The sequence below is a fragment of the Notamacropus eugenii genome, chromosome 1 (assembly GCF_028372415.1).
Source record: "Notamacropus eugenii isolate mMacEug1 chromosome 1, mMacEug1.pri_v2, whole genome shotgun sequence".
Lineage (NCBI taxonomy): Eukaryota > Metazoa > Chordata > Mammalia > Diprotodontia > Macropodidae > Notamacropus > Notamacropus eugenii.
Genome location: NC_092872.1, coordinates 354,624,821 through 354,644,512, shown reverse-complemented (window position 1 = coordinate 354,644,512; position 19,692 = coordinate 354,624,821). Strand labels below are relative to the sequence as shown.

The window sequence follows — 19,692 nt, the reverse complement described above, 5'->3', positions numbered from 1 at the left end:
TGACCACACCCCCTACTCCCTGTTCCCCTAGGAATGGGTCACCAGGCTGCCTAAGGAGAGGTGAACCAGGCTGAGGTGGAAAAAATAGCAAGTTAAAGCTTTTGTACTGATCAGTATTGGGGTTGGGTCTGTGAGCGGCCACCACACTTCCAACCTGAGTGAGATAGGGATACCCAACTGCAAAATAAATAATTAATATATTATGTCAGTTGTAGACTAATTTGTTATTGTTATTAATGATATTTAAATATTTTGTAAAATGTTTTGTTAGTATTGATAGATAGTATTCTATAAGGCACAGCCCCTGTGTTTAGGTTCAGAATGTTTGATTGAGTCAAGGCTCAGACACTTATTGTGTGATCTTGAACAAGTCACTTTTCATATCTCTGGGACTGTTTCCTGCTTTGTAAATTGAGATAGTTGGATGAGATGCTTTCTAAGAACTCTTCAAAACTTTGAAATCCTATAATTCTACGCATATTATTACAGTAGCAGATTTACTGTGGCAGGAGACCCTAGCAAATCTATCATGGGCTATTAGTTGGTTTTAAAATTTTGACTTGGTTACTTATTTCAGGATATATACCTCTGCTATCCCCACCCCTGACATCTATCCATTTGTTCAGCAAACATTTAGTGTGCTTGTTTGATGTGTACCTGTGTTCAGCAGTGATGATACAAAAATGGATATAGCATGGTTCTTGGCCTCAAGGGTTTACAATCTGAGTTATGAGACATGTGTGTATGTGTGTGTATGCATACACACACACACACACACACACACACACACACATATATATAAAATACAAGATGGAAAATGATGAAATGGTCAGAGGTTAGAGAGGGAGGAATCATGACTAGGTGAGGAAGAGCAAGAAAGGCTTCATGGAAGATGTAGTGCCTATGCTGATCCTTGAAGGAAGAAAAGGTAGCAAGATGTGTAGGAAGACCATTCCAGGTTTGGTAGACAGTTATATGTGAATGGTGGAGAGGTTCACTAATCACTCTGAGAACATGCTCTTGCATGGAATGTGAAGGGGTTTCATGAAATAAGCCCAGAAATTTAATTCAGCAAGCACTTATTGTTAACACCTACTGTATGCCATGGGCACTATCCTAAGTATTGCGGAAACATGAAGATGAATCTCTTTCAAAGGATTTGCATTCTAGTTGGGGAAAACTATGTGCACAGATAAGAAAATGCAAAATATTTAAAAAGTAAATCTAGCCCAGGAGAGGTAGCACTAACAACTACTGGGAAGAATCAGGAAAGATCCAAGCATCCTGAGGTGTTTCTTGATCCCCCAGTACAAATGTTGTTTGGATACAGTGGATAGCCTCAAGTGTCAGACTTAATCTACAAGTAATGAGGGATCTTCAGCAATGATATCATTTGCTTTGTCCTCCAGCAGCATTCCAGAGTGAATAAAGTCCTAGATTTGGAGACAGAATGCCTGATTTTAAGACCCAACTCCATGTGACTTTGGGCATGTAAATTTTTCTCCCTGGGACTCATTTTCCTCATCTGTAAGATGAGGGGCTTGAATTAGATGATCTTATATCTCTAGGACCTGTGATTATGAGAGATTTTGGTAAACCAAAAAAACTTCTCAGTGAACATGGTGGACTCATCATGTCAGTGTATTTTATCTGGCCATGCCCCTATATTTGGATGTTATGGAGAGGCCATTTATTTATTCAGGATCATTGAATCTCAGAGTTGGAAGGTCTTTGGAGGCCTTGACTTCCAACTCTAACCTGGATAAGAGTCCCTTCTACAGAATTCCTTACAAAGGATTAGTCATCTAACCATTGCTGGAAGTCCTGAAGTAAGGTAACCCAATTGCCTGGAGGTTTTTTTTTTTTTACCTTGAACTTAAATCTCTCTCTCTCTGCCACTTCTAGTTCTGCCACCTGGGGCCAACAAATAACCATTCATCTACTGCTCCAATGTCTTATGTCCTACATCTTCTCCAGGTTGAAGGAAGTTCCTTAGTTCCTTCATTTGATCCCTACTGTGATATGATCTCCAGTCTTCTCATCATCCTGGTGATCTACTTCAGAATGTGTTCCAACTAGTTTATGTCCTTTCCAAAATGTGGCACCTAGAACTGAATGCAGTGTTTCCAACGTGGTCTGATCAGGGCAAGGCCAGCCCTCATTCTATGTTTCTTAGTGTGGTTCAGCCATGTTTAAGGCTTCTTTGACTGCCAACAGCCCATTGACTTATATGGAGCCTACAGTCCACTAAAACTCCCAAATCTTCTAATTTGAAGTTGTCTAGTCACATCTTCCCCATTTTGTTGTTGTGAAGTAGAATTTTTAAGCCCATGTCTACATAGAACTTATTCCTATTTAACCTCGTCTTATTTGATTTAATGCTTTCTTCTGGCCTGGTGAGATCCTTTAGGATCCCAACAATGGTCATCATAAAAACAACACATATAGCATTTTAAGGTCTGCAAATTGCATCACACACATTGTTTCATTTGATCTTTGCAACACCTCTACATGGAAAGTGTTATGATGGTCCCTGTCTTTTATTTGGCAAATGAAACTGCATTTGAGCCCTGGTCTTCCTGACTCCCAACCTAGTGTTCTGTTCCTGCTTCTGCTTTTTACCATCTAACCTGTAAGATGCCTCTCCCAGCTTTTGTGTCATTTATAAATTTCGTAAGCATGCCACCTATACCTTCATCCTGATTAGTAAATGAATGAAAACTTTCTAACCCATTATATCTATCTGGGCCCAGAACATGCTTTATATCCATCTGCCTCAGTTATGGCCTGCTGCTGCCATACCCCTCCATTTAGCAAAATCACATATTTCATGGATGATGTAGTATCAAGGCTATTTTGTTCTCACTGTTCTGTTGATTGTCTCGTTAAACTTCTTTAGGACATAATGATAGTCTATATTGCTGTCTGTCCTTTTATCGATTTTTCTGTATCAATAGTTTGTTTAAATAGATCAGATTGGAGTTATTCTGTATCTTCCTTTTATTTTTATCCTTCACTCTTATTTATATTAGTTTTTATCTTCATTCTAATAAGCTAATGATCTGAATGCACATAAATGGCAGATTTGGAAATGATACCCCCATTGGTATACCAAGTGATTGATTCCTGTAGTAATGTAATCAGTTTCATTTTTCATGATGCTCTTTGGCATTTTCTGTGTTTAGCACCTTCCAACTATTTTTTTTGAATAAAATATTCATGCTATATGTAGTCTACAAACCTTTGCCTCTTTTGTTTCTCATACAAGTAACCAACAATTACAGTATCTCTTGACTCAGTTTTGAGTATCTTATCCAATTTTTTGTAGAATTTCTCTGCCTCTTATCTTCTTCACCCAATGCTGATGCATAATCTCCAATTATCTTCATAGTGGTCTTTCTGAAAATGAGTACTGTAAGCACTATAATGTGAAGTGATCAGGTATCCTATGAAATAATGCCTTTGGGCACATGATAAAATCTACTCTGCCATCTCCTTTGTTTGCTTTCTAAGAAGAACCTGGGAATCCTTACGTTTTTTTGCAACTTCCTTTGGTATTTTAGTTTCATTTACAATGAGAAGGTCAAGATGAATATAATTCAGTTCTCTAGTACAGGGGATCTTAACAAAAAAAAATGAGTGGTATTTCATTAGTTTCTTTTGCATATGTATTTTACTTTATGTATTTAAAAGCGTTATTCTGAGTAGTCCATAGGCTTCCCCAGACTGCTAAAAGGAGTCTAAAAAAAAAATTAAGATTCCTAAAACAGTATGTACCCTTCTCGGTCAGTGAACAAAGATCTCACATTTAAAGTAACAACAGCTAAGTGGTAAGATATTCCTATGATCTCCATACTATTGATTTCCATAGAATGATGCAGGAATAGTAAACTCCAAGTGAACGATTCTACCCCCAAAGAGCACTGCTATTCCCATGGTGCACTTAACTCAGCTCCTCTGGTTCCATCCCCCTGAGAAGTTTGCCATCAGCACCTCATTAACAGAATAGTGCCAATGCCCTTCCTGTCAGGGTGTTTGCTAACAGCCAAATTAAATTAGCAAATGGGAAGAGTCATAGAATTGTGTAAAGAGGGAGCTGGCAGGCGCCTCTGCCTGGGATTTTATCTTGTGAGGAGAGAAAAATGCCAAATAAATGCTCTCTATTATAAAACCTTGCCACAGCTAGTTCTGCAGCCTATTGGTGCCTAGTGGAATTTGCCTTATATCGATTTCACATGGGAATAGAAACAAGGAACAAAGATTGTTTTTTGTTTACCTGCTTTTATTACTATTAAATTTTAAATGTGGTGGTCATTGCTCATTCTGAAATCTGTGCTCTCTGAAGGCAATATCAAATATCCTTTATTTCCTAAAAGATTGTTTCCTTTTAAAAATGCTTTATAGATATCTTTTGTTTTTACATTACCTACATTTCCCAGCATCTTCCTGCCCCTTCCCCTGCCCTTCCAGGAAAGCCATTCTTTATTACAGAGAATAAAAATGAGAAAGGAACAACAATTTTGCAAAACTAACTTGTACATGAACTAAGTCCAACATTCTATGAAGCGTTTAACCCTCATAGTCTCTCACCTCTGTAAAGAAAATGGAGCACATTTCATATCTTGTCTTTAAGGCCATGCTTAATCATTATAATTTCATAACATTGAGTTTTGTTTGTTTTTCAATTGTTATTCTGTGCATTTACATTGTTGTAACCATTGTGAATATTATTTTCCTGGTTTTCATCATTTTATTTGGACTAGTTTATCTGTGCTTTCCCATGTGTTGCATTCTTCATATTTATCATTTCTTACAGTGATATTCAGTTACCTTGTGTACTGCAACTTGTTCAGCCATTTTCATTTGGTGAACATTTACTGTGTTTCTAGTTTTTTGCTATCCCAAAATGAGCTGCTATGATTTTTTTTGTATATGGAAAAAGAACATTTCTAGAATCACAGATGTCAGCAAATCAATAAGCATTTTTTTATGTGTTTACTGTGTGCTAGGCAATGTGCTAAGAAGTCCAAAGAGGCAAAAGACAGTTCCCAAGAAGCTCACAATCTAATAGGAGAGTCAACATGCAAATAACTATGTATAAATGAGATATATGGAGGATAAATTGGAGATAGTTTTACAGAGAAGTCACTGAGGTTAAGAAGTACTTGGACAAACTTCTTATGAAAAGTGAGTCTTTAGCCAAGACTTAAAGGAAGCAGCCAAGGAATACAGAAAGGAATGAGGGAAAGAGTTCCAGGCATGGGGGATAGCCAGTAAAAATGCAGAGTTGGGAGATGGAGTATTGTTTGAGTGCTGTTTGAGGGACAGAAAGGAGACTAATTTCACTGCATCACAGATTATGAATAAAGAAGTAAGCTTTAAGACTGGAAAGATAGGAAGAGGCCAGATTATGAAGGGACTTTTAAAAGCCAAAGGGAGGATTTCATATTTGATTCTGGAAGCAATAGGGAGCCACTGAAGTTGATTGTATGGAATCTGTATTACCTGTACTTTAGGAAGATCATTATAATAGCTAAGTGGAAGATAGACTGTGTAAGACTGTGTGGGGGAAAGACTCAAGGCAGGGAGACCAATCAACAGGCGATTGCAATAGTCTAGTTGTGATGTGATAAGTTCATGAGCCAGGGTAGTGGTAGTGTTAGAAGAAAGAAGAGGATGTATAAGAGATGTGTCAAAGTTAAAGGTCTCAGCATTGGAAGAGATCTTTAAAGTGTCTTTCTAATAACAAATGGCAAATTTTTTATCTTCCAGCTAATATGGAAGTCAGTTCTGTTTACTGTTGGTAATATTTCATAAAATCTCAGTGTTGGAAGGGACTTTTACAGGTTATCTCATTGAACCCAACATATGCCATGCATGAACAAATAGAGATACAATTTCTAAAAATAAAATTTTCTATCTGAACCAAAGTAAAAAGAATCACAAATATTTTATGAAGTGTGGGAATTGATTACTATAAATGAATAAAGTAGAGATTAAATTGTATGAATATGAAGGAAAGGTTAAAGGGTATATGGAATGGAAGTAACCACCTGTTAAGTAACCACCTGTAATTGACATAGCCCAAATGAGAGGTAATGAGGCTCTGAGCCAGGATGGTGACAGAGGGAATGGTAAGGAAGAGACTGACGCAACAGGTATTTCGGAAAGGAAGTGGACAGATCTTGGCAGGATATGGAGGATGAAGGATGAAACACATTCAAGATGCCATGTGAAAATAAGATTCTGTTATACTTCGAGGGTGGGGGGGGAAGTTGCCAGCACACTCAGCAGATGCTCTCTCATCTGGGTGGTGGGATTTCTTTCTAGTACCCTCCCCTCTTTCTGGAAACCTGTATGTAATTTGTGTGTGTTGTTTGATAGGTAATCAAAGTCTACAAAGCTTCAGTCCAGCAAACCTTAGATATCCTCTTTCTTCGTGATGGAAGTGAGTTCCTGAGTAGCACAGACTCTGTAAGCCGTGATTCTGCTGATCGCACCATCATTGCTTGGGACTTCCACAGTGCTGCCAAGGTCTCTAATCAGATCTTTCATGTAAGTCACATGGCAACTTTTCAGCTTGGAGAGTTTGGTTCTCCCAAACATGACCTGTGCTCTCCTGACTCTGCATTTTGTTTTACATGGTTTCTTACACTTGGAATCTTACTCTTTGTCTGTGGAATTCTTTTCAATCCCCTGAAGCCCAATTCAAATCTTAACCTCTTCCCACATTTTCCCTTCAGTAACAAGCTTTCTTCTCATGTCTCATATAGTATTTTGTACCTAATATGCATTTATTATGTGTCATTGTTATTTGTGTGTGTATCATATACTGCTAGCAGGCTTTGAGGTTGGGGAACCTTTATCTAAATTTTGTGTGTTCCCTGCACTGAATGTAGTGCAATGCATACTTTAAAGAGTATTAAAATGTTTGATGAGTGGATGTAAACTAAGAATGAGAATGAGCTTTTCAATTAACTTGGTGTCTATGAGTTTATTCATAAAATAAATGTTTATTAAACCCCTATTGTATTTGGTGCCCTGTATTAGTGCTGGGCTGTGATTTTAGGATAAATAAGATTTGTTCCTTTGTGCAAAGAACTCCCAGGCCAGTTGGGGAAATGAGATAAGTATAATGAAAACTGGATTATAATCATTAGATTTGACAAGAAGAGTGACAAAATACTGTGAGATCAGTCGAGGGAGAGCTCACTTTGAGCTAGGAGAGTGAAATCATAATGGACAAGATGGCATTAAAGTTGAACTTTGAAAGATAGGTAGGACATCAAAAGGCAAAAATGGAGGAATTTTTGGTGTAAAGAACAGCTCAAGCAAATACTTAGAAAAAAATTGACTTTTATTGATATATTTTGTTTTAAAATCTCCTGTTTGTTCTCCCCCTCCTAAAGAGCTACAATGAATAATTATTTTAAAATTTATAACAAATAATATTTTTTTTAAAAAAGAGGACAAGAAAATTGGCAAAACTGATTAGTACATCAAAAAAACTGATCTTATATGTAATCTTCCCAACTCATGTACCTCAGCCCTCCCTATCCCTTTTCCTTTCCCCCTACGTATGCAAAAATATAAGGGGAGATGTCTTCCCATATCATTTCTTAAGGCCAAAAGTTTGTTTTTAGTAATTTGCAACATTCATTTTTCTGTTGTTTTCTGTTTCATTTTATGTTGTTGTGGTCATTGTGTGTTGTTTTCTTGGCTCTGCTTACTTTTCACTAGTTCATGTAAGTCTTTCCATGATAAGGAAATATGTTTTAGTAATAGTTGTCTCATCAAGTCAGTGTGGCATGGTGGATAAGAGAGTGTAGCAGAGTGGCTAGGACAGTGGCAGAATGGATAGGGCAGTGTAATGGAGTGAATAGGATGGTGGTAGAGTGCACAGGGCAGTGGCAGAGTAGATAGGCAAGTTCATTCTTACTCTCTATATCTCAGTTTCCTCATTTTTCAAAGGAGGAGACCAGACTCAGTGACCCCCAATGTCACTTCCTACTTTTAATCTCTGATTATGGGAGTGTACACTTTTGTGACTGATGGACCATTAATTCGTGGTTATAGTTTTAGCTTCTTCCCAGTGAAGCATGATGCTGTGCTTATGTGTTGACTTAATATAGGACTTTGGGACATTCTATTTGTGTCAGTGAAATGACATACAATGGAAAGGGTGGTTTTGAAAAAGCATTTTCTAATGAGTATAAATGACAGTATCATTCAGCCTTGTTTCCAAAGTATTCCACCAGTAGCATGAGCAGTTGGGAAATTGTGCACTGCTAATTTCTGTCTGCTCTAACAGTCATAGAATGTCAGAGCAGGAAGGAAGCAGAATCATGGCAGAGCTAGGATCATGGATTTAGAGCTAGCAGGAACCTTAGAGAAGGTCTAGCCCAGCCCCCTCACCCTTTGGATGTGGTCACTGAGGTCTAGAGAGTTCAAATATCAGATGTATGGTGAGTGGCAGAAGACAGCAAGTAAGTTCAGGATATAAACCCAGATCCTTTGTCAGAAGTGATTATAGAAAATAGAATTTAAGATCTTTAAGGAATCTTAGTCTATCTGATGTCCTCATTTTGCTAAGAAGTAAATTCTATCCCAGAAAAGTACAGATGGTTTGCCCAAAGACATATCATGAGTTAGTACAAGGGCAGGACTATAGCACGAGTCTCCTGATTCCTGGTTCAGTATACGCTGCTGCTTCCCTTCATCTTGAATTGCCAGGGAGAAATTTGTCTCTTCTGTTCAGGACACTTTCTTCAAGTACTTATGTAGTCATAGAGAGCTGACATGTAAGGAAATCACATTGTCCTAAAACTTTTAATGTTTCACAACTTTGTGAGGCTACAGCAGCCCTTTGCCAGTACAGTATGCTAGAAAGAAGTGTGATAGTTCAGAAGATGTAAATTTCTGGGTAATTTATCATTTTATTAGGTTAGCTGTTATTAATGGCACTTTCGAATGCCAAAGACCCCCTCTTGGAAGTGGGCTCATAGTTTATATACCCTTCAAAGAGCAGGTATTTCTGAGGGTGGAAATCAACTCTAATTGGTTAACAATTAATGAGAAAATGAATATTATAAGAGGTGAGTTTTATTCCAGTGAGGGTCTTTCTTTAGGTATGTGACTTCTATCACCAAAGTCTTGGTCAAAGAGACTTATCAATTTCCATATCACCTGTCCAACAAAATGGATAATCCATATTTTCCCAAACCTGTCAGAGTAAACACAGTGAGCAAGAATTTGACCATTAGCCCAAGCTTAGAATTTCTTTTATTGTCTTTGATTAGATCTTTAGCCTGGGTAAGTCTTTGAGAAAGCTTTCCTACATGTTTTTATTTCTGGATGAGGAAGCAGAAAAGGGGGAAAACCTTGGACATAATTCAATAATTAGTTATTAATATGAGAGAAAAATGATCATTTCTCTCAGAGGGTTGGTCTTATAATTAGGAGCCTTGGGTTCATGCCTTCTTTTTGCTGCTCACTGGCTGTTAGGCTGGCTAACATAGAATCTTACAGCCAGAAGACATCTCCAGTCTGCAGTGTGACTCTCCTTTGTGACATCCCCATGGTGACCCCCCTGGAGTGGCTGGAGACATAGAATGGAGTGGGAAGGGAGCAATAGACGCATACAAGAGCTGGGTTTGAAATCAGCCTCTACTGGCTGTATATCTGTCTCCGCAGTGAACCTCAGTTTCTTCATCTGTAAGATGGGAATGTTTATTATCCTACATTCACTGCTTGATATGCTTATCAAATGAGATGGTGGGTGAGTCATATAAACTGTAAAATGCTTTGTTCATGAGCTATAACAATAATACATATGGTTTATGAAGTGATCCTTACTTCTAGGTCAGCTGTGCAAGTATTATTATCCTCATTTTCCAGATGAGGAAACTGAGGATTGGAGTGAGGTTATGTGACATGTCCAAAGTCACTTAAGAGGCTCAGCTGAGTCTTGAACTCCAAGGTCAGTGCTCTTGGTGTTGAATGCTGCTTAAGAAGATATTTGTTAAGTACCTGCCATTTATCTACCTCTATGCTTAGTATTATGGGAGACAGACGAAAAGGGGACCCAGCCCTCAACTTCAAGGATTTCGCAGTCTATTTGCAGAAACAAGAGTCAGAAGAAATATATGAGAGTTATATAAGACATTACCTTAGGATGTGCTGAATTGTGTGATCTGCAAACAGTATAAAACTCTTCTCTGTTCCTATTCCCTGTTAATTTTTAGGAGCGGTTTACCTGTCCTAGCCTCACTCTACACCCAAAAGAATCTATTTTTGTGGCCCAGACAAATGGAAACTATATGGCATTGTTTTCAGCATTGAGACCATACCGGATAAATAAAAAGAAACGTTATGAAGGACACAAGGTATTTATTCATTTTTCCCTGTATTCTTCTCAGTGAACCATCAGAACCACTTTCCCAAAGGACTTAAGTTTCATAATTCATCCTAATTATGATGACATATTGGAGCTTACAAGCCCACTGACTTTAATTATGGGTTTTCTTTTTTCAAATTTTCTTTTAAAAAATTATGAAATTGACTAACATCAGCAAACATGAACATTTCTACATTCAGAGAACAGAAAAAGTGAATTGCGGAGAACCAAGTTTCTGTTATGTATAGTTTCTTTTAAATGTGTATATCAGATTTAACTCAACAACAGTGCCCTGCTTTCTGTGCCCGCTTTGAACATCATCCTGCTCTCCTCTGTATGTTTCCTATATGTTTCTTTGACACTATTTTTGTTTTTATATCACCATTGCCACGCTTTACCACTTCTCACAACTCTTCTTCTTCTCTTGCCAGAAATAAAAGCCTTCCCTTGTTATATAATTATATATGTATGTATGTATATGTGTATGTAGTTGTTTTATATATATATATATGTATATATATATATACACACATATAAAATTAAGTATAGTCAAGCAAAACAAATTCATTGATTAGTTGTGTCTGAGAATGTATGACTCACTTGGCACCTGGAGGCCATTCCATCTCTGCCAAGAAATGGGAAACATGGTTTAATAAGGCTTTTGCAATCCTGATTGGTCACACATTGATCCAGGTTCTTAAATCTTTACAATGTTGTAATCATTGCATTAATTGATCTCTTGGTTCTGCTCACTTTACTCTGTCTCAGTTCATACAAGTCTTCCTGATTTCCCAATTTGTCCCTTTTGTCATCATAATATTCCACTATATTAAGAAGCCATAATTTATCCAATTATTTCTCAATGGATGGGAACTCACTTTGTTTCTAGGTCTTTGCTATAACAGAAGGTGCTGCTATAAATATTCTTGTTCATATGGTTCCTTTCTTTTCTTTGCTGACTTAGTAGATGAGAATGCTGAGCTTGGAGTCAGGAAGATCTGAGTTTGAATCTTACCTCAAACATTAGTTATGTGATGCCAGGACAAGTCAGTCAACCTCTGTCAGGCTCAGTTTCTTTCTCTGTAAAATGGGTGTAAAAATAGTAACTACCTCATAGGGGTGTGAGAACACAATGAGGTGATATATACATATATACAAATATGCACATATATATGTAAAGTACTTTACAAACTTTAAAATGCTATATTAATCTTACAGCATTCCTTTTTTTGGGAGAGTTCATCCCGTTCACATTCATAGTCATGATTAGTTCTCCCTTCTCCCTTCCCCTCCACAAGAGTTTAAATTTTTGACCAGCACCTCTCCCAGTCTGCCCTCCCTTGTTTCATACCCCCTCCCTTTTACTCCCTTTTTCCCTTACTACTTCTTCCTTCCCTTTTAGCCTCCCCTCCCTTTTCTTTCCTCTTTTCCTCCTACTGACTATAGAGCTAGTTAGATTTCTGTACTGTCTGTACTTACTTTGTTGTTCCCTCCTTGAACCAAATCAGATGAGAGTAAATCTCAAACAGTGCTCATCTTCCTCCCCTCTTTCCCTCTACTGTAATATGTTTTTGTGTCTCTTCCTGTGATCCAATTTACCTTTTTCTGCCTCCTACTTTTCACATCTCCTGTTACAATCCCTTTGTACCCTTAAATCACATTTTTTTATCATCACATCATTTAATTTATACCCACTTCCTCTATCTATATATATCCCTTTTAAATATCTTGTATGTTTATTATGATTACAATTCTTAATTGTAAATTGAGATACAATAATATATATATACACAATACATATATTGTGTGTGTATATATATATACAATATAATAATATTATAAATATAATACAATATATTATGATTACAATTCTCAAGATTAACAAGTATCATCTTCCCTTATAGGGATGTAAACAGTTTGCCCATATTGAATAACAAGTTGTTTTTTTTTTCCTCCTCTTTACCTTTTTGTGCCTCTCTTGAGACTTGTGTTTGAACATCAAATTTTCTATTGAGCTCTGGCCTTTTCATCAGGAAAGTCTGGAAATTCCTTATTTTATTGAATGTCCATTTCCTTGCCTGAAAGATTATGCTCAGTGTTGCTGGGTAATTGATCCTTGGTTGTACTTCCAACTCCTTTGCCTTACGGAATATCATATTTCAGTCCCTCCAGTCTTTTAATATAGAAGCTGCAAGGTCCTGCGTGATCCTGACTGTAGTTCCTCGATATTTGAATTGTTTCTTTTTGGCTGCCTACAATATTTTCTCCTTCACTTGATAGTTCTGGAATTTGACAACGATGTTTCTTGGTGTTTTCAGTTTGGAATCCCTTTCAGAAGGGGATCGGTGGATTCTTTTGATGACTGTCTTGCCCTCTAGAGCTAGGACCTCTGGGCAGTTTTCCTTGATGATTTCCTGGAAGATATTGTCCAGGCTCACTTTTTCATCATGGCTTTTTGAGAGACCACTAATCCTTAGATTTTCTCTCCTGGATCTGTTTTCCAGGTCACTTGTTTTTCCAATTAGATATTTTACATTTTCTTTTATCTTTTCATTATTTAGATTTTGTTTGACTGATTCTTGATGTCTTACAGTCATTAGCTTCTAATTGCCCAATTATAATTTTTAATAGATTGCTTTCTTCAGTTAACTTTTGCACCTCCTTTTCCATCTGTTCAATTGTTCCTTTTCCATTTGTTCAGTTTTCCCAGTTAGGTTTTGTGCTTCCTTTTCCATTTGTCCAATTTTCCTTTTGAATTCTTCCATGATTTCTTTTTTCATATTTTAAAAATCATTGGACAGTTTTTCTTCTACTTCTTTAATTTGGCTTTTAAAATCTTTCTTGAGCTCTTCCAAGAATGCTCTTTGAGACCAGTTCATATTCCCTTCTGAAGTTTCAGATGGGAGTACAGTCTTAATGCTGACCTCTTTGGTTTTTGTGTTTTGGTCCTTGTCCCCATAGAAAGATTCTTTTCTGGTTTGCTTCTTGCTCATGATGGCCACCCTTTTCCTGGCTTTTAAAGTGAATCTCTGCTTCTTGGGTACAGAGGGCTCTGTCCCATGGTTCTTGTGTTTAGAACGTGAGGCTTTGTGTATTGTGGTCTCTGGTTCTTTCAGTTAGAAGCTAAAATGCTGCAGTTTACCTGGTGCTGAGCTTGCTGGTGTGCCAAAGCAGAGGCCAGGTGAAGTCTTTCTGAGTTTCCCTGGAGTTACCCCGGAGCTTACTGCATTAAGTGTGGGGGAAGGGGTGGTCTAGCTACAGGAGATCTCCTCTCCTGAGTTAGGGCATAGGCAAGCTCAGCGATTTGTGAACCTGTCTGCTCTAGTATCTTCCTGATTCCCTGTGCTGAGGCATACCTGGGGTCTTGGTGTTGGTGATTACGGGCTCCACCTCCCTGGAGCTCAGGATCTCCTCCTGGTTTGCTGAGGTGGAGCTGTCTGGGATAGCTCAGGTCCTATGCTGGTCCCCTTCAGCCACAGCAAGAGGGACCCTTCCCTTTGTGATTTTCCTAGCTTCACAGACCAAGAGACTCTTTACCCCTTCCATTGATCCAACTGGTTTTTTCCTCTGGGTTTTTCAAGGTCAACAAAGGGAGAGGGATACCATTTACAGATCACTCTGCCATCTTGGCTCCCAAAGTTCAAGTATGTGACTTACAGACATTTAATCTGCAGGCTGAGAGTCTCAGGAGTGGCTGCTGCAGTTACCTAGGGTTCTGTGCTTCTCTTTGCTCAGTTCCCTTGGACTCCCATCCTGGGCTGGTATGTTTGAGAATCCACAGTGCTGCTGCTGTTTCAGATCACCCAGGGCTTCCTGCTCCACTGACTCTGCTATGGCTAGGACTGCGCTGGTACAACCTGTGTGCTCTGCGCTATACGCTCCTCCAGCCTCGTGCAACAGATCCTTCCTGTTGACCTTCCATGCTGTACTGTGTTGTAAATCTGCCACACTGTCTCCTATTGTATTCTGCCACTCTAAAATTTGTTCAGATTTGTTCAGATTCTCTTTTTAGAGGTATCTAAAGTAATTTATCTTAGAGCTTAGGGGAGTACTTGCTCTCACTCCACCATCTTGGCTCCACCCCATGGTTGCCAGTATTCCTACTAGTGGTATCATTGAGGCAGAGAATTAATGACTTTTTGGGTATAGTTCCAAATTGCTTTACAGAATGGTTTACTCTACCAAAAATGCATTGAAATTAGGTTTATACAAAAATCTTATACCATATACCACAATGAGCTCAGAAGGTAAAGGTCATAAAAGAGAAGGAGATACCATTTATAGATTAACTCCTCTAAATATGTGTGTTTTCCCATGTTCCCTCTGATGATTGTCATTTTCCTTTTTCTGGTCATCTTTGTTAATCTGATAAGGTTTGCATTTCTCCTATCAGTGATTTGGAATATTTTTTTATATGACTTTTGGTAGTCTATGTTTCTTCTTTTGTGTGTTCATATCCTTTAGCACTTACCTATTGGGGGATAGATAATTCTTGTTTTTATATATTTGCATCAATCCATATTCATGTGTGTATGTGTATGTAAAATGTTAGGCCTTTTTCAGAGAAATTTGCTGCTGAGATTTTTTTTTTTACTATTTCCCTTATAATTCAAACTGCATTGACTGTGGAAAAGCTTCAGTTTTATAGTTAAAATTATCCATTTTACCTTCTGTGATCTATTTTATCTCTTGTATGTAAAAAATTATTCCTCTATACATATCTGTGAATGAGTATCTCTTTCTCTTCTAATTTCTTAGTGCTATAATCTTATTTATCTCTGGGTTTCATTGGGGTATACAGTATGATATTTTGGTATAAACCTAATTTCTGCTGGGCTGCTTTCCAGTTTTCCCAACAGCTTTTGTTGAATCGTGCATCTTTACCATGGAAGCTGATGTACTTGCTTTTATTATTGAACATTATGCCAGGATGTTCAATTGCTTCTGGGATTTGAGTCCCTAGTTTGTTCCACTGATCAACTTTTCCAGTTTTAAAAACAATATCGTATAGTTTAGCTGACCACTGCTTTGTAATATAATTTGAGATATGATGTTGCTAGGTCCCCTTCCTTCCCACTTTTTTCATTATTTTTTCATTTTTCATTATTTCCCTTAAGATTAAATTTCCAGATGAATTCTGTTATTTTTTTCTAGGTCTATAAAATAATCCTTTGGTAACTCAGTTGGTAGGACACCAAATCTGTGGATTGATTTAGGTAATACCAAATTACAAGAAAACTGAGACAGTAAAATAGTAATGTCAGGAGATTTTAATGTCCCTCTCTAAGTTTTAGGCTAATCTAACAGAAAGATAAACAAAAGGGAAATATAGAATTGAATGGATTGTTGGAGAAACTAGAGCAAAAAGACTTATAGCATCTTCTAAATGGAACTGCTAAATAATATACACATTCCTCAGCACCACATGGAACTTTTATAAAAACTGACCATGTATTAGGGCACAATGACATTGCAAATACATGTAAAATGGCAGAAATAGTAAACACATCCTTTATAGACCATAATGCAATGAAAGTAGTAATCAATTCAGGGATATATCATCTCTAATGTCCCATCTGCTCTAAGAAACTAGTAATATTATTATCCCCATTTTACAGATCAGAAAATTGAAGTTTTTATGGGAGTCTTATCCAGTGGTAGAGCCAGAGCTTAAATCCAGTCATCTGACTTAAAATTTGTTACTCTTTCCTCTATGATATGGTGCCTACCTGTCAGGCGTATCTCAAGTAAATGTGATGTTATTGGGACAGCTTATTCCATGGAACAATATTATAAATGGGAGGATAAACACACCGACACTTAGGGGAGTTAATACCACTGGGGCTCACATCCTAGTCTTGATGGTCAGCAAATGTACAATTCACATCTCAGGCAATTGGCTGAATAAAGTTACAAAGGAACTTTTAGATGTTAAATGGGGTTTGGATTTAATGTATTGATGATGTTGCTGTAAAAGTATATTGATCGTGTTATAAGAAAGAACTCAGTGAAGGTGAGTACATTGGGAAATATAAAAAAATGACAAAAAGCATCAGTAAGTTTATTTGTTCATGACATTGATCAGAATGGTGGCTCTTTTATATATGGTGTTGCTGCTGCTACTGCTATGCTATTTCATGTTCTACAGAACTTTAAGATTGACAAAGCACTTTCCTTACAACCATCTTATGAATGTCAGGTCAATATTCATTTTACTAGTGAGGATACTGAGACTCAGACAGATTAAGTGACTCATCTTAGATCCCACAGGTAGTGGGAGTCAGATCTGACATAGACAGTTTGACTTGAATTCAGGTCTTCTGTGATAGTGAATAGAGCACTGGTCCTAGAGTCAGGAAGACCTGAGTTCAGATCTGGCCCAAGTTGCTAGCAGTTTAACTTTGGGCATGCCACTTGACCTCAGTTTCCTCATCTATAAAATGGGAATAATATTAACACTTAACCTCCCAGAGTTGTTGTTGAGGATAGAGTAAATTATGATATTAAAGATGTACTTTGCAAACCTAAAAGCCATATATAAATGCTGTTATTAGTATTATAAAACCAATGTGTTTTTCACCAGACCATACTTCTTCTCACCCTATATTTCATTGTATTCTTTGTCAGCTCACATTTTTATTTCTTTCCAACCATGCAGGTAGAAGGCTATGCTGTGGCTTGTGAGTGTTCTCCGGATGGGGCAGTTTTAGTGACTGGCAGTGCTGATGGCAACGTCTTTTTCTACAATTATCATAACTCAAGGATCATTTGTACTTTTCCTGCACACAGTCATGCGTGTGTTGACACTACATTTCACCCAGTTCTTCCCTCTGTTCTAGCAACATGTGACTGGAGTGGGAAGATTAAAGTCTGGCAGTAAAGGGAGACCTGTGTATGTGTGATTTTTTTAAAAAAAGAAGCTCCAGCCTCTGGGGATGATGGAGCACTGTGGTTGTCTCATGGGGCTATTGAAGTGTTGTGAAGTTTTTGCTTTTACTTTATGAATAATTAATGAGTAAATATTTGTTGATGCTTATTAAAGAATACTGACTTAGATTCAGAAGATATGGGTTCAATTTCAGCTCTGTCATTTACTAGCCATACACCTTGAACAAGTCATTTCAATTCAATTCAGCAACCATTTATTTTAGCACCTGACATGTAAGGCACTGTCCTTGGTGATGAGGGAGAAGAAAGGAAAAAGTGGCATCCTTCTTATTCTCAAGGATTCTTTGTTCTTGTGAGAGGCACACAAAAAGGATCAGCTAAGAAAGAAGAGGACTTTTCTGGTAGAAAGAACCAAGATATGTGTGTGGGAAGATGAGAGGTTTTTATTTTTATTTTTTTGGGGGGGGAACAAATAAGTGTGACATGATGTAGAATGTGATAGATCACATTTCGGACCTCAGTTTCTTAATTTGTAAAATGGAGATCTTCATAATTACACTACATAATTACACCTATCTGATAAGGTTGTTGCACATAAAGTCTTCTGTGAATTATGGAAATGGGAATTAGGACTATTATTATAGAAGGGTTTTAGTCAGTAGATGTGTGTTTGTCTTTCATTGCCGAAGAAGACGATGCCATCAGAGAAATGATGACATGACTTGTACTTGACTTTGTTCTGAGTGAGGGAGGGCTGTGCAGGTCACCAGCCTCACTTCTCCTCCAGTCATCTGAATCCAGATGTTCATCAAGATGACTGGAGATGAGGCAGTTGGGGTTAAGTGACTTGTCTAAGGTCACACAGCTAGTGAGTGTCAAGTGCCTGAGGTGAGATTTGAACTCAGGTCCTCCTGACTCCTGCACTGGTGCTCTATCCACTGCACCACGTAGCTGCCCCAGTCAGTAGACAATGAGACAGGAAGAAAATGCCTGCAATTTAAGTGGTGTCATGGGGAGAGCCCTGGGTATGGGAGTCAGTGGACCTGGATTCTAGTACTGAGTCTACTATAGATCACTTATGTGAGCTTAAATTAATATTATTTAATTATTACTTACTTGAGCTTAGACAAATCATTGAGTCTTAGTTTCCTTATTTATAATATGATGTGGGTGAAGGCTGGCTTCGGAGAAGGGTTGAGAAAATATGCCTCCCTCTCTTCTTTGTAGAGGTGAAAGATTATGGGTATTAACTAACTACCCATTTGGATATAAGCTCCTTGGGAGTATCAATTTATTTTCATGCCTCTAGCACCTAGCACAGGGCTTGGGTATCAAGATAGATGCTCATTTATTAATTGATTGGGGAATATTATATATGAAGTCAGATATGATTGATATATTGATTTTACAGAATTATTTTTTCTTTTTTAATCTGTTATAAGGAATGACCCACTGGGTTGGAGGATTGGGTAGGTAGAGGGATATATTTAAAAATAAAGGTGATATAGAACTAAAGATATCAAAAATAATTTAGAACCCCACATTCTCAAACTTAATACCAAAGGAAAAAAGGAAATAAAGAATTAGGTTTTTTAAAATTGAGGAGATTAGCCAGGATCATCTCTAAATTTGGGAAAAGTAGCCTCCCTACTCAGCTGATTTCAGCCACAAATGTGTAAATGTCAAAACTGAACACTTCACTAAGTACTTTCATATTCAGTATCTCATTTGCTTGTACACAAGCCCTATGAGGCTAAAAGGGAAGGGTTACTTTTCTTATTTTTTTAGATGAGGAAATTAAGGCTCTGACACATGAAATAGGTGGAGTAAACTACATCAGGAGGTGTTGTGTTCCTTCTAACTGGAAGTCTTCAAGTAGATTCTGTTGGAGATGTTGCTGAGGGGATTTATGATTCAGACAAGAATGGAAGTAGTTGTCTTCTGAGTTGTCTTCTAGCTTTGAGATTTTATGATTCTAAATGACTTGCCCACAGTCACATATCATAAGTAGCAAAATCAAGATCTGAACATGGATTTTCTAACACCTCTCCCTCTAACCTGTACTCCATATGACCTTTCAAATATAGGACAATAGAATTTATATCTGGAAAGAACCTTAGAAATTATCTAATCCAACCCCCTCATTTTATATAAAGCAGAGCTAAGTTAAGTGACTTGCCCAAAGTCATTCATGTAGCAAGTTGTAGAGTTGTGATTCAAACCCAGGTCCTTTAACTTTGAATCCAGGATTCCTTCTACTGTACTAGTTAGTGATGAAAATAAAGACATAGGATAGCAACACATATAGATATACTCAGATTTAGGGAAAAAAATCTGTCAAGAAAAATACGTATACATAGTAAGAATATAATAAGACAGCAGAAAATCTGTCTTTTCTTAATTTGAGA

General features: G+C 37.5%; 1 protein-coding gene across 2 annotated transcripts in view; it reads left to right on the top strand.

The window, feature by feature from the left end:
• The window catches only part of WDR25 (WD repeat domain 25), a 252,118-nt gene extending 234,837 nt beyond the window's left edge, over positions 1-17,281 (top strand). For both annotated transcript variants that reach the window (XM_072630228.1, XM_072630229.1), the window contains exons 5-7: positions 6,385-6,555; positions 10,245-10,385; positions 17,055-17,281. In XM_072630228.1, coding sequence (XP_072486329.1) covers positions 6,385-6,555; positions 10,245-10,385; positions 17,055-17,276 — 534 coding nt within the window. In that variant the 3' untranslated portion in view covers positions 17,277-17,281. The remainder of the gene's footprint in view (positions 1-6,384; positions 6,556-10,244; positions 10,386-17,054) is intronic.
• The last annotated feature ends 2,411 nt before the right edge of the window (positions 17,282-19,692 follow it).